At 38.0% G+C, this 14,663-nt stretch overlaps 1 protein-coding gene across 1 annotated transcript in view; it reads left to right on the plus strand.

Annotated features, from left to right (window-relative positions):
• Nucleotides 1–14,663, plus strand: part of CRYL1 (crystallin lambda 1) — a 132,320-nt gene that overhangs the window by 83,451 nt on the left and 34,206 nt on the right. The window contains exon 4 of the mRNA XM_037037267.1: nucleotides 14,253–14,414. Coding sequence (XP_036893162.1) covers nucleotides 14,253–14,414 — 162 coding nt within the window. The remainder of the gene's footprint in view (nucleotides 1–14,252; nucleotides 14,415–14,663) is intronic.

Genomic DNA, 14,663 nt, shown 5'->3' on the forward strand with positions numbered 1-14,663 from the left:
ATTATGCCATCACTTGGATCACTCCTGAGTCTGATTCTGATGACTGATTTGTCTCTTGGGTGTGTGCTTTTTTTTGATTCCTCACAATGTCTTGTTTTTGAAAGCCAGGTGTGCAGAGGTAAACAGTTTTTACTCTGGGATTTGGCATGCCTTTCCTGGTGCTAGGCCTTTAATGTGGGGATTCAACTTAATCTAGTTTGAGGTTAGGTGAGATTTAAAGTTTGTGAATTGTTGTGGGTAGTCTTGGTATAGGGCAGGTTTCAAATTCTTTGGGCAATGCCTTGTGTTTAAGATGAGGATCGGTGGCCATAGGTTGTTTTTCCTTCCGTATCTGCTCCACCCTCAGCTTCTTGTCTTCCCTTTGCAGTGCTCTCAGAGAAGACCTCTTCCCATATTTTCTTTTTGACTCTCTCCCAGAAGTATTTATTCTTCTGTTACTTGTTAACTTAATATGTGTGAGTCTGGTGATGGGAGGAGTGGCAGGCCTTTCCTTGTGGTTCTGATAAAGGAGGGGGGGGAAGGGGAAGAGTTGTCAGGAACATGTATAAAGGACATGGGGACAAAACCAAAGGGGGGTAGGATCAAGGGTGGAAATGGGGATGGCTGGGGTGAGGAGGAGTGGTGGGGGAAAATGGAGACAACTGTACTTGAATAACAATAAAAAAAGTTAAAAATGAAATAATAGCCCTGGCTGGTATAGCTCAGTGGACTGAGAGTGGGCCTGCGAACCAAATGATTGTGGTTGGATTCCCAGTCAGGGCACATGCCTGGGTTGCAGGCCAGTTCCCAGCAGGGGATGCATAAGAGGCAACCATACATTGATATTTCTCTCCCTCTCTCCTTCCCTTCCCTTCCTCTCTAAAGATCAATAAACAAAATCTTAAAAAATAAAGAAATAAAAAATAAAAAGACTAGTCTTAGGCAGGAACTGCTCCACTGTGGCTTGAGAATGTGGCCTTTTCAGGACCCCTGGCCCTTCTGGGGGAAGTGCATCTATTCCTGCTCCTTCCCCAATTCTCTTGCCACCACTACCATGGGTTTTCTGTAATGGCAGGTTTTTGTGCTGCTGTCTCCATTCACTTCAGTGAACTAGAATGTATTTGTATCACATAATGAAGGAATTAGATGTTGAACCACAATTATTTCCAGTTGTTTCCCTTACATTTTTCCTGTGGACATTTAACTTTTGAGAACTTTATGTCTGCTGATAGTAGTCTTAAGGGATTGGAAAATTAGTGGGTCTTGCAGGATTGTCTGTCAGCTGTCCTGCACTGGACAGAATCCTGCCTCTCTGTTTATAGCACCAGAAACTTTTGTGACATGGAGCAGAAAATTTCAGTTGCTGGTTAAATCTTTGGGTAAAAATGTACACTTAAATGATTGCTAAAAAAATTTAAATTACAGTATAAAATTATTCCATCACAAAGGAAGGACTTATTTCCTTTTAGTACTTAGTAAGCAGTATTTAACTAGCTTATTACAGGAGTATCAAGGAATTTTCCTGACACGGTTGTTAGATTAAACATTGGATAGATGTGTAGACATTTTTAACCAGGCTAGCTGGCTCTGCCTTTGAGCTGGCTTCTTAGAGGTCTTTAATTAGCCAAAAATATTGCTTAAGTTAATACTGTGAGACACACAAAACTATAGGCTATATTTCTTGAAGCTATCCTTTGCTGACCTTTCAGTGTTTGAGTGAAGGGGGGATCTTCTTTGTCGAGGGAAGTAGTGTCCCCAGTGAGTAGAAAGGGTAAAACCAGCCAGACCAGTGAATCAACTGATGACCAATAATAGGGTTACAAAAGCTGCCCACAGACGATCCTCATGCCTAGGCTCTCAGTTCTTAAACTAGGACTCATCTCTTTTTAAGTTAATGCTGTGACTCATGGTTTCAGATTTTTTTTAATTGGAAGAATTGCAATTTTGTTTATCTAAAGGTTCTCACTGAACACATACCTATTGATAGGCTGTGTGTTCTCATTAACTGTTTTACCAAGATAAGTTTTGTATTGATTGGAGCCTTTAATTTTTGGATAGTTAGTGGCTAGCTAGAGAAACCCTTCAGAGTCTTCAGTGGGAAGGAAACTTTTCCTTCCTTAGACTGGAAGTTCAGGACTGGCATAGAGTTTTACTTTATTCTTTTTTTTTTTTAACTAAAGAGTTAAATCTTTATTACCACAGTAGGTTAATTGCTAATGTTCAAAATCAATAAATTATGAAATGTTTCTAAAACATACATTTAGAAAAATGGGATAAATAGCAAAAGAAAAAATATGCATGGGTGATTGCTTCAGAGAAGTAGGGCTGGGAGTTAAAATGTGCTCAGTTAAAACAAGGCTATTTTTATAACTTTTAATACAATTCAACATTTATAATATGTGCATTTATTAATTTGATTAACAAATAAAAAACATTATTTTTTCTTATTTTTTATTGTTGTCCAAGTACAGTTGTCTCCATTTTCCCACCACCACTGCCCCCAACCCAGCCATCCCCGCCTCCCACCCTTGGTCCTTACCTCCTTTGGCTTTGTCCATGTGTCCTTTATACATGTTTCTGACAACCCTTCCCTCTTTCCCCCCTTTATCCTCTCCCATCTCCCCTCTAGTTACTGTCAGTTTGTTCTTAATTTTGCTGTCTCTGGTTACATTTTGCTTGCTTGTTCTTTTTAGGTTCCAGTTATAGGTGAGATCACGTGGTATTTGTTTCACTTTATCTTTAAATTTATTCAGAGGCCAACACTTTATTATGTATTGTGAGACTCATTATCTCTTTTTCTTTGAGTGCACATGGGAAAAGGAGACTGGAGACCATTTTTCTCAATTATACGGGGATCTGGCTGCTGGGAGACAGTGCTCCAGGGGTCTTGTGGGCAGAGGCGCTCGCTGCCCTGTTCTTATGTACTACCTTTTCAGAGGTGTTTGTATAACAAATAGCCTTGGAAGATAGAGTGTGTCCCTCCTGGAGCAAAGGGCAGCTTGGTTTGCTGTCACCCTCTAGGTCGTAGTTCAGGTAGGTTTGCGTGTAGTCACTTGTAATGGATTTGTGTTCTCTCATCTCAGAGTTCCTCAGTTGGGACATAAACCCAGAATCTACCTGAGTTTGTACACATCACCCCCATGGGCTTCCAAATAAGGGGAACTAATGTGAACATGAAGCTCAGGCTGTCTGATACCCTGTGAGTAATACAGTCCTTTATCTCTGATCCAAGAGCCTTGTGTCTCTGAGAGCATCTTTATGACAGCTTGCTGGTAGGACACAATCTCTGCTTCTTGATAGGTATTGACACTGTCCTTAAACATTGCTCTGCCTTAACATTAATGTAAATAACTTGAAAAATAGAAAAAAATCAGTTTTAATTCCATCACTCTAAGATTATAATATTGGTAATATTTTATGTACATATTTTCATTTTTAGATACATATTTTGGCATGATTTTAATCTTACTGTGATATAGAATCATATCCTGCTTTCAATAATCAACATTCTTCTGATTGTACAAGTAACTCATGGTAATTATAGAAAATTAGAAAATTTTTAAAAATTAAAATTATTAGTGTTTATTGCTCAAAAATTAAGTTTCTATTACTATTGTGTGTAGTTTCTTCCAATATTTTAATGTACATTTATTATAAAGTTATAATGAGAACTGTTATTTTGTACTCATTTAACATGTCTTATGTACTTTCTTATTTCATTAAATATTAAAAAACAGGCTCGGTTGCTTTAATGATTGCAGTGTCTCCTTCTTTGGATGTCCATGTTATTATAGTTACTTTACAATAATTCTTTTTTGAAAATTGATTATCTCTTTGTATATTGTCCTTCTCTCTCTCACCTCCCTCCTCACTTTGCTCCTTTCTGGGACTGTGCTTCCCTGTATGTCAGAACTTTTCAACATTTTATGTGTTTTTTCCCATGCTCTTCTCTGTATTTTCTATTTCTTTGTCTAAATATTTTATCCTGATGTATCTTCCAAATGTTAATTTCTTCAGCTAAGTCTTTTCTGCCTTTAAGTCCATCTTTAAAATTTCTTAATTATGTATTCCAGTTGTTGAATTTTCATTTGATTCTTTTTATAGTTTCTATTTATATGCTAAAATTGTTCAATAGCTTTTAGTTACTTAATGTTAGACTGTTAAAAGCTAACATTGCTGATTATAAATATTTTATCATCCAAATTTGGTATTTTAGAAACTTTTCACAAAATAATGAGACTTACTAGGGTAAACATACTGACTTTGTGATCAGGGGCCTTTAATTATGGTGCTATTTTCCCATAGAGCATTAGATTAATAGAGTATTTAGGTTCTTCTTCCTTTTAAAATTTATTTTAATTGTTGTTCAAGTACAATTTTCTGTCTTTTACTCCCATCCCAGCTCACCCCACCTAGTGCTCCCCACCTCCCTCCCATTTCCACCCCCCTTAGATGTTGTCCATGTGTCCTTTATACTTGTTCCTGTAAACCCTTCCATTTTCCCCCTGAAATTCCCTCCCCTCTCCCCTCTCATCACTGTCTGCCTGTTCTCTATTTCAATGTCTTTGGTTATATTTTGCTTGCTTGTTTGTTTTGTTGTTTAGATTCCTGTTAAAGGTGAGATCATATGGTATTTGTCCCTTACCACCTGGCTTATTTCACTCAGCGTAATGCTTTCCAGCTCCATCCATGCTGTTGCAAAGGATAGGAGCTCCTTCCTTCTTTCTGCTGCATAGAATTCCGTTGTGTAAATGTACCATAGTTTTTGGATCCATTCATTTACTGATGGGTGCCTAGGTTGCTTACAACACTTGGCTATTGTAAATTGTGCTGCTATGAACATTGGGGTGCGTAAGTTATTTTGGATTGGCATTTCAGGGTTCTTAAGATATAATCCTAGCAGTGGACTTCCTGGGCCAAAAGGCAGATTCATTTTTAGTTTTCTTAGAGAATTCCATACTGTTTTCCATAGTAGTTGTACCAGTCTGCAATCCCACCAACAGTGCACTAGGGTTCCCTTTTCCCCACAACCTCTCCAACACTTGTTGCTTTGTTTATGATTGCCATTCTGACCAGTGTAAAGTGGTATCTCATTGTGGTTTTAATTTGCATCTCTCTGACAGCTAGCAATATTGAGCATCTTTTCATGTGTCTCTGGATCCTCTGTATGTCCTCCTTGGAGAATTATCTGTTCAAGTCCTTTGCCCACTTCTTAATTGGGTTGCTTGTCTTCTTAGAGTGGGGTAGTGTGAGTTCTTTGTATATTTTGCAGATTAAACCCTTGTCTGAGGTATCATTGGCAAATATGTTTTCCCATATGGTTGGTTCTCTTTTAATTTTACATTGCAGTAGAGGAAATGACTTTGTGATATGAGTCCTTTGTAATTATTGAAACCTGCACTATAATTTACTACATATGTACCTTTTATAAGCATCCCATTTGCGCTTGAAAATAATGTGTATTTCTAAGTTTTGGGGTGCAAGACTCTTCTATATTTGTCCAGTAGATCAAGCTTATTAAGTATGTTGTTTATTTCTCCCCTGTACTGCTTTTGTAAATCAATAATTGACAGAGATATTAAAATATTATGCAGTGCTGGATTTGTCTGATTCTCCTTGATGATCTGTCAATTTTTGTTTTAATAGATTTTGTTTTTCTGTATTCTGGATAATTTCCTTATCTCTGTCTTCTAGTTCGTTAATTCTCTCTTCAGCTGTGTTTATGTTATCACTTAATGTGTTTAGTAATTTTATTTTTCGTACCAATTTCTAATGTTTTTAAAAATCAACTTAGTGTTTCTGGGTTTGATTCCTTTCTCTTTTTTTATTTTTATTTTTTTAAAGATTTTATTTATTTATCTTTAGAGGGGAAGGGAAGGAGAGAGGGAGAGAAATATCAATGTGTGGTTTCCTCTCATGTGTCCCCTGCTGGGAACTGGCCTGCAACCCAGGCATGTGCCTTGACTGGGAATTGAACCGTGATCCTTTGGTTCGCAGGCCTGCACTCAATCCACCGAGGTACGCCAGCCAGGGCTTGATTCCTTTCTTATACTTTGTTTTTTATTTCTTGGTTTAACTTTATTTTTTGAGGTTGATTTGTTTTTTCCTTTTTCATTGAGTCTATTGGGGGGTGACCCAAGTTTACAAAATTATACAGGTTTTGGTTGCACAATTACATAATACATCATCTATACACTATATTGTCTGTTTCCCACCCCAAGTCAATTCTCCTTTCTTTTAATTTTAATTAACTTAAACATATATTTTACTATACACTCCATTTTTCAGTTTTTTGAAGGTTTTGTGTTATCTAATCCTGGTTTTTGTTTTGTCTGGAAGGTTTCAAATGTTTCATAATTTAGGATTGTGTATTTTTTTCAGCGGGGCTCTTTATTTGTGAGTCCAAAGAAAGGCAAGGTCTCTTTCAGCAAGTTTTCTGGGATTTTTTTTTATAGTTTTTATCTACCAGGCTTATTGCTAGTCTGGGAGCAATTTTTATATTACTTTTTCAGCCTAGGAATGTCCAGACGATATGTTTAGTGTAATTTTAAACCCCAAACTTGCATGAATTTCACGCTCATGAATATGAATTCTCTAATTAGTTTACCTTTCATTCCACTCTAAGTCCTTCCCAATAGGAGCCCTGATCAAGACAAGCTTCCTTGTCCTCAGCAGATGGGCTATTTTATTGTTTAAACTAGTCCAAGAGTTCATTGAAAATACAGCCTTTTGAGGGTCTCAGTCTTATTGTAAGGGTCTTGGTTTCAGCTTTCTACATCCTCCAGCTCATGGTTACATCTCATTCTGAGGGTATTCGAACCCTCTTTCCAGATCACTGAAATGTCACAGCATCATTCTACTGCTGCACCGGCTCTGAGCCTTTTTGTCTGTTTCACCTGATGACTTACTTTCTTTGCTTAACTGAGAGCTCAATTATTCGTTTAAATGGATGATTTGTTTTCTATAGAATTATCCAATATTTGAGGAGGGAACTCTCTATCAATTTAATTGGAGAAATTTTTATTCATGTACAAGCTATATATTGGGGGGGGCTCATATTTATTTATTTTTAACATCATTTTTTAAATTATATTTTACTGATTATGCTATTACAATTTCCCCAATTTTCTCCCTTTATCCCTGCAGTATTCCCCCACCTTAGTTAACCTCCATGAGTTGTACATGTAAGTTCTTTGAATTCTGTTTCCTATACATTTTTTACCTCTCCCTATGTATTTAATGCCTACCAATTATGCTTCTTCTTCCCTGTACCTTTTCCCCCTTATTCCTCCCTTCCCACTCCCTACTGAAAATCCTCCATGTGATCTCCATTTCTCTGATTCTGTTCCTGTTCTAGTTGTTTCCTCTAGTTGTTTGCAGTATTTTTCTTTCTTTTATTTTTTTAGGTTCATTTGTTGATAGCTGTGAGTTTGTTGTCATTTTACTGTTCTTAGATAAGTCCCTTTAACATTTCATATAATAATGACTTGGTGATGATGAACTCCTTTAACTTGACCTTATCTGGGAACCACTTTATCTGCCCTTCCATTCTAAATGATAGCTTTACTGGGTAGACTAACCTGGATGTAGGTCCTTGCCTTTCATGACTTCAAATACTTCTTTCCAGTCCCTTCTTGCCTGCAAGTTTTCTTTTGAGAAATCAGCTGATAGCATTGTAGGCAACTCTCTCGTTTTCTCTTGCTGCTTTTAAGATTCTCTCTTTAACTTAATAATGTTAAAGATAACTTAACATTATTAAGTTAACTTAACATCGGTAACTTAATAATGATGTGCCTTGGTGTGTTCTTCTTGGGCCCAACTTCTTTGGACTCTCTGGGCTTCCAGGACTTCCTGGAAGTCTATTTCCTTTGCCAGATTGGGGGGAGTTCTCCTTCATTATTTGTTCAAATAAGTTTTCCATTTCTTGCTGTCCTTGTTCTCCTTCTGGCACCCCTATAATTCAGATATTGGAATGTTTCAAGTCATCCCAGAGGTTCCTAAGTCTCTTTTCATTTTTTTGAATTCTTGTTTCTTCCTTTTCTTCTGGATGGATGTTTATTTCTTCCTTTTGTTCCCAGTTGTTGCTTTGAGTCCTGGTTTCCTTCTTGTCCCTATTGGTTCCCTGAATATTTTGCTTTATTTGATTTTGGGTATTTTTCATTTGTTCTTTCATTTTCTGACCAAGCTCAATCAGTTCTGTAAGCATTTTGATTACCAGGGCTTTAAATTCTCCATCAGATTGGTTGCCTATCTCTTCATCGATTAGCTCTCTTTCTGAGGTTTTGCTGTGTTCTTTCATTTGGGCCACATTTCTTTGTCTTGGTGTAGCTGATAGGTCGTAAGGGGGCGGGGCCTTAGGTATTCACCCGGCAGGTCAACCCTCCTGACTCTCATGTGAGACTGGAAGTTTCTCCCACTGAGGCAACCCCTGTATTCCACAGTTCACACTATATTTTTTAACTTAAAAAAATTAGACATGAATTTGTTTAACTACCTTTGTTTTCAGTGTAACATACATTTACTTTTTTTTTTTTTTAGAACAGTCGTGGTACCTGTTGAGGAAATAAAATGAGGGGCTATTTTTAGCTGAATTCTATTGTAGGCCAAAATCACTTTTCAATAAACAAACACAAGACAAACTAATAAATAAATGAACAAATAAATAGATACATTTATATTAACAATCTTTCTAAATTTACCTACTGATTTTTTTTTCCTGAGTGGAAGGTAAAATGTCAAAAGTGTGGTATTAAACAGAGACATTTCTGAGCATCTCTTTACAAGTTTTACATGGCCTGGTAATCTTGGTCATTGAAGTAATCCCACCACACCTTATCTTCACTTTGATACTTTTTAGGAAACTGCATGCTTGTAGGCTGGGGAAGAGTCATTTAAGAATCTAGGCATGACAGAACATGCCTCTTTATACAGTATCTGGCAGGGAGCACACTGCTTGGTGGTTTCCTAAAAGTTTAGTAGAAAAAGAAGGGGGCAAGCATAACACTTCCAATAATTTATGTATGACCCCATGAATGTATACTCATATTTCCACGGGCCAAAGTTACATTAGAAATTGAGGGCTAGGTTATTTCACACAAGTGTTTGTATTAAGCAGCCATTGACGCAGAAAAGATCACATAAGGACCATTACAGAAAAACAACTCAATTTCATTTTTAAAAAGAATACAAATTTAACATAAAATGAAATGAGTGCTTGTTACTATAGACAGAATCGTAAAATATTGTGGTTCTTCTCAGTGATGCAGGGAAGGAAGACAGACTGAGTGGGTGAGAAGGAGTCAGGAAGAGGCAAACGCAAAGTCTGATTGTCAAAGCAAAATAAAACAAATGTATTTAAAAGATAATTATTTTTATTTTTAAAATAATAAAATAGTGTAACTTCTTCTAAAAAGGTTATAAAATTCATACCTGAACTTTGTAAGCCAGTTAATGTTGAAAACCTCTATTCTTAGTTAAAATATATACATATGTACATATATATGCATGTATGTACATACATATATAACAAGATATATACATATATCTTGTTAATGGTTAAGAACCTTTTAAAATTATTTTTATTGTTGTTCAGTTTCAGTTGTCTCACCTTTTCCTCCTCATTCTCCCCTGCTCCCCCATCCCCACTCCCACAGTGAATATTTTTTAGTGCACGCGTTTTGTGCCAGAAACCAGAGAGAGCGTTTCACCTGAGGAGGAAGGGCTGCTGTTTAATGCAGACCACAGCGCTTCTGCTAACCTCAACACCGGAGCCCCGGGAAGTAATGTCCCAAATTCGGTCCACACTGATTTTTACTTTGGCAAGTTCTTGCTTGATTGGGTACAATTGGTTCTATATTGTTGTAGAACTCTGTTTAGGATTATTCTATGTAATTAAAAAAAAACTTTATTTTGATTTTTAAGGAAATAAATGACCTCTGGTCAGGGCATAGTGCAGTTGATCATCTGTGGTATTGAAACCTTGTGCTATTGCACTTTCTTTTTTTTTTTTAACACATTCTTTTCCTTCTAGAGCAAGATTTGCCTTTGTTTTTGTAGTGAAGATGTTCACCTCTTAAGAAGTATAGTCATAACAGTCTATTAATCTGATAGACTTTTAAGATTGTGCTCTTGGAAGAAATAGTAATGAGAGACTGCGGGTGATGATTAGACAGATTGAAGCCAGAAGTTGAACTAGTGCTGACAGACAGACTTAATCGCGTGGAACACTTCCATCTTCAACTTGAGAAAAGACTTGCCCTCTGCTGTGACTACACAACAGGATTTGAGCTCAGGTTTTATTTTCTGGCCATGTCTTTCTCCCTGCAATCGTCTAATAGACTTCTTTGCATGGAGAATATCTTTGGTACTAAAGTCTTCTAATTTAGTTTTTCTTTCTTTCTGGAAAGCACACTGAAGATTTCTTCCAGATATTTTGCAATAGTGAATGTAGATTTTCTAGCAAGAGGATGCATATCTAAATGCCTGAGTTGATTTTTAGAAAATCAATAAAATTTCATTTTCCCCATCAAAATATTTATTTTGGAAAATGTATGTTGTTGCACAGCAAGTGGGTGAAGCTCAGACATGAGTTCTTACCCAGCGCTTCCTCTCTGGGAGTGAGCAGGGCTGGCTGCTCCTCCCTGCTGCTTTCCTGAAACAGCCCCAGTGAGCTGAGTGCTGTCACAGGTAAGCTTCAGTGATAATAAAACAGGACATTTATAAATGATTTACTTTTTAAAATATGAGTAAGTACCTATAATACCATCATTCAATTTTTTCCTTTCAATATGGGAAGGGGAAAAAAGAATGTTTAAACTCAGCCCTGCCTTTTAACCATCTGATGCTGCCTGGCATGAGTGAGCTCCAATTGATGTGATATTTGAGAAGTTACACCATCTTTTCATGATCCCCAAAGTTTGGTTTTGTGTTGTTTGTCAAAATTGGAGCATGCCACCAGAGGAGTTTTGTGTGAGCATATCATCTCCTTCCCACCTCAAAACAAACAAAACAAAAAAGTCATTGCTTTGAAAGTGCTGTCAGAGTTTAATTAAGCAAAGTCTAGCTAATTGCCTTCCAAAGTTACAGAGCTTTTGCTAATACTTTGCATTTGGTGGTTTCTCTAGAAAGGACCCTGAAAGACGCTATTGAGTCGAGAATGGGTGGGGGTTGGGTGGGGTGTTCACACTGGTTGCGTTGCTGTGGTTTATACAGAGCGAGGCTGCTTTGCTGCTAGGCTGTCAGCCACCACGTTTGATATTCCCCCTGCCTTTCCTCCTTGCCCCCTCAGGACAGAGAGAATGCCTGTAGCCTCCCTTAGCTTATAATCACTGCAAGTGATGTTGGTCTTGATTACCAGTGTGTCAGACTCCCGTTCTCAGACAAAGGGGGTCAGCTCCCCAATGAAGAGTGGAAATGAACTTGACAAGGATGAGGGAGGCATCATAACCCTGGCTCAGCAAATTGACCACAATTGGGTTACTATTAAATACAACAACAGAACTTTAAGCCAATGTGCTATTAAAAAAAAACGCCTTACATAACTCACTGAAGCAGGTTTAGGTTTCTTCTGGTTCAAGTTTTCTTGCCTCTTTGATAATCAAACAATCTGAAGAAAGGCATAGAGTTTCAGGGGAGAAGCTGCATGATGGTTCACAATAGAGCCATTTACAAAGGGCCCTTTTATTAGCTTACACAGTATCTGCATCATTCGTAGTCTCTGGCTTTACTACAAGGCTCCATTTAAACTTAACCCAGCTTGCACACTTAACTGATCCAGGAATTACTCAATACAACCAGCCAGCTACTGTAGCCTTTTTTCCCTTTTGATAAGAGGATGTAACACAATGTGCTTTACAGTTCTTAAATGACTACATTTTCACTGTCTTTCAGATGTGGTGCTGGTATGACCTTTTGTTCTTAATAAAATTTCACATGCTTTGATTATATTTTTAAAAGTATAAACAAACACAATATTGATGCCCTACCCTTCAAGTTAAATTTTAAAATCTGGTAGATGATATAGAAATGGAATTCATGTCATAATATTTACACAGCTGATTTTAAAAACATTAGATATTATTATTAACTGTTACATATTATTAAATCAGGCCTAAAAATATTTTCTTTTTGAGGGAGGTTTTTTTAAAAAATCAATTTCTTATTTTTTTGAAGATTTTATTTATTTATTTTTGGACAGAGGGGAAGGGAAAGAGAAAGAAAGGGAAAGGAACATCAGTGTGTGGTTGCCTCTCGCGTGCCCCCTACTGGGGGACCTGGCCTGCAACCCAAGTATATGCCCCTACTGGGAATTGAAGTGGTGACCTGTTGGTTCACAGGCCCGTGCTTAATCCATTGAGCTACACCAGCTGGGGCTTACGGGAGGTTTTGATACAATTCCTAGTAGTACTTCAGTATTTCACTTCCACTCTTGCACACTTCTGGTTATTTGCTAGTGGTTATGCTATTTACTACTACCACAGTGCTAACACACTAACCAGGGCACACTTGGTTAGTCCCTGCATGCGGGAGGAGAGAGGACAGAGTCCTGAGGATATATTTGGTAGCACCCCACACTTTGGACCCACACCTCAGAACAGTGGCTCTCAAACTTTATTAGGAACAAAAATTGTCAGAATGTTTGATAAAAATGCAGATGCCTGGGCCCCACCCCCAGAGATTCTGATTCAGTAGTAGGTCTGGTGGGGGGCGCAGGAAGGGGGTGCTGAGAATGTGCATTTTAACAAACACTGTTGATTCTGGTGCTGATTGTCATGAGCCATACTGAGAACTATGATCCTCAATTCACCAGGGAGTGCTGGGAATAGTCATGTCCCCCTGCTGGGCCTGTTCCCCCCAGGTGAGTGGGGACCACCTTGGATGGAGAGGCCCCTGGTGTGATTGCCCAGAGCTATTGGTGGCGGGCGGAGAAAGATGCCTCTAGTAATTGTAGGGTTGGAGCAGCGAGCACCCCTCTTCTGTGCTGCTTGCCTCTGAGGAAGGGCTCCACTGCGGGTGTCCTGATCCCAGGGATGGGCCCATGGGGGGCTGGCACCGGCTGTTTGGCAGTGTCATCTCACTCCCACCCCAGCTTTGCGCATGACGAGAACTTCAGCATGATTGTTATCTGCAACATTTAATCCGAATTTGTCTCTATCCTCTTTCCTAACCCCTATTCAAGTAATTTTAGCTCTTTAGTTAAAGATTTTATCCAAAGGATTTCCAATGAGGTATAGGTGCTCAAGAAGCATTTGGGGAATTATAGATGTAACACATTTGTTCATTTTATGAAGATGACAGATGGGGAAAATGTGCTGATGACACCACTGACGTTCATGGCACTTTGCCTGAGGTGCCAAGTGTGTTCTGTTTGCAGACTCACCCTCCCTGAATAGTTGAAGGACTTTTTATGATGAGAATTTTTATTTTTTTAAATTTACTTTTCAATTTCAGTTGACATGCCATATTATATAAGTTTCAGGTGTACAACATAGTGATTACGTACTTATATGACTTGTGAAGTGGTCCCCTCAATACTCTTAGCTTTACCTGACACCATACATAGTTATTACAATATGATTGACTGTATTCCCTATGCTATACTTTGTCTTCGTGACTGTTTTGTAACTATCAAATTATGCTTCTTAATCCCTTCACCTTTTTCATCCATCCACCCAGCAGCTCTGCCATCTGGCAACTCTCAATCTATCCTCTGTATATATGAGTCTGTTTTTGTTTTGCTTATTTAATTCTTTTCATGATTAGATTCTGCATGTAAGTGAAATCATGGTAATTGTTTTTCTGTCTGATTGCTTCCACTTAATACCCTCTGTGTCCATCCGTGTTTTCAGAAATGGCAAGATTTCATTCTTTTTTATTATTGCATGATATTCCATGGTATGTATGTACCACATCTTCTTTATCATTTATTGATGGATACCTAGGTTGTTTCCATATCTTGGCTATCATAAATAATGCTGCAGCAAACATTGGGTACATCTATCTTTTTAAATTAGTGTTCGGTATTTCTTTGGATAAATACCAAGATACGGAATTGCTAGGTCACAGAACTAGAGAATACAGCTCCTTATAGGCATCACCCAGTTTCCAAAGTTATGAAAATTTATCATATTTGGGGGTAGCTTTTTGTTTTTCTCTTAAAAGTTGCTTGTAGTGTTTTTAATTGGTTCAGTTTTGGAATGACTAGAACTTGAGATGCGTTGCTGGGGGCCTGAGTGCAGTGGCCATGAGTAGTGATCTGTGCATGTCCTTGTCAGGAATGTGTTCCAGAAGACCTGGAACTGAAGAAGAAGATTTTTGCTCAGTTAGATGGAATCATTGGTGACGACGTGATCCTCAGCAGCTCCACCTCATGCCTCTTGCCTTCCAGGCTGTTTGCAGGGCTGGTGCACGTGAAGCAGTGCCTCGTGGCTCATCCTGTGAGTATGTTACACCTGGAGATTGAGCATGTCTTACTCTGGTTTGGGGGAGCAGTGCATTTTGTTTAACCCACTAGTATTTTTTAACTGTTTTGTTGAGATACAATTCATATACCACAGAATTCAAATTGTACAATTTAATGGTTTTTGATATAGGGAGCTTTACAATATCAACACTTTTAAAAAGAACTTTATCCAAAAGTATTTTGTATTATATCTGCATACCTAATGCATAGTGGGGCAGAACGA

The sequence above is a fragment of the Sturnira hondurensis genome, unplaced genomic scaffold, assembly GCF_014824575.4.
Source record: "Sturnira hondurensis isolate 20B ecotype Veracruz unplaced genomic scaffold, ASM1482457v3 Scaffold0022910, whole genome shotgun sequence".
NCBI lineage: Eukaryota > Metazoa > Chordata > Mammalia > Chiroptera > Phyllostomidae > Sturnira > Sturnira hondurensis.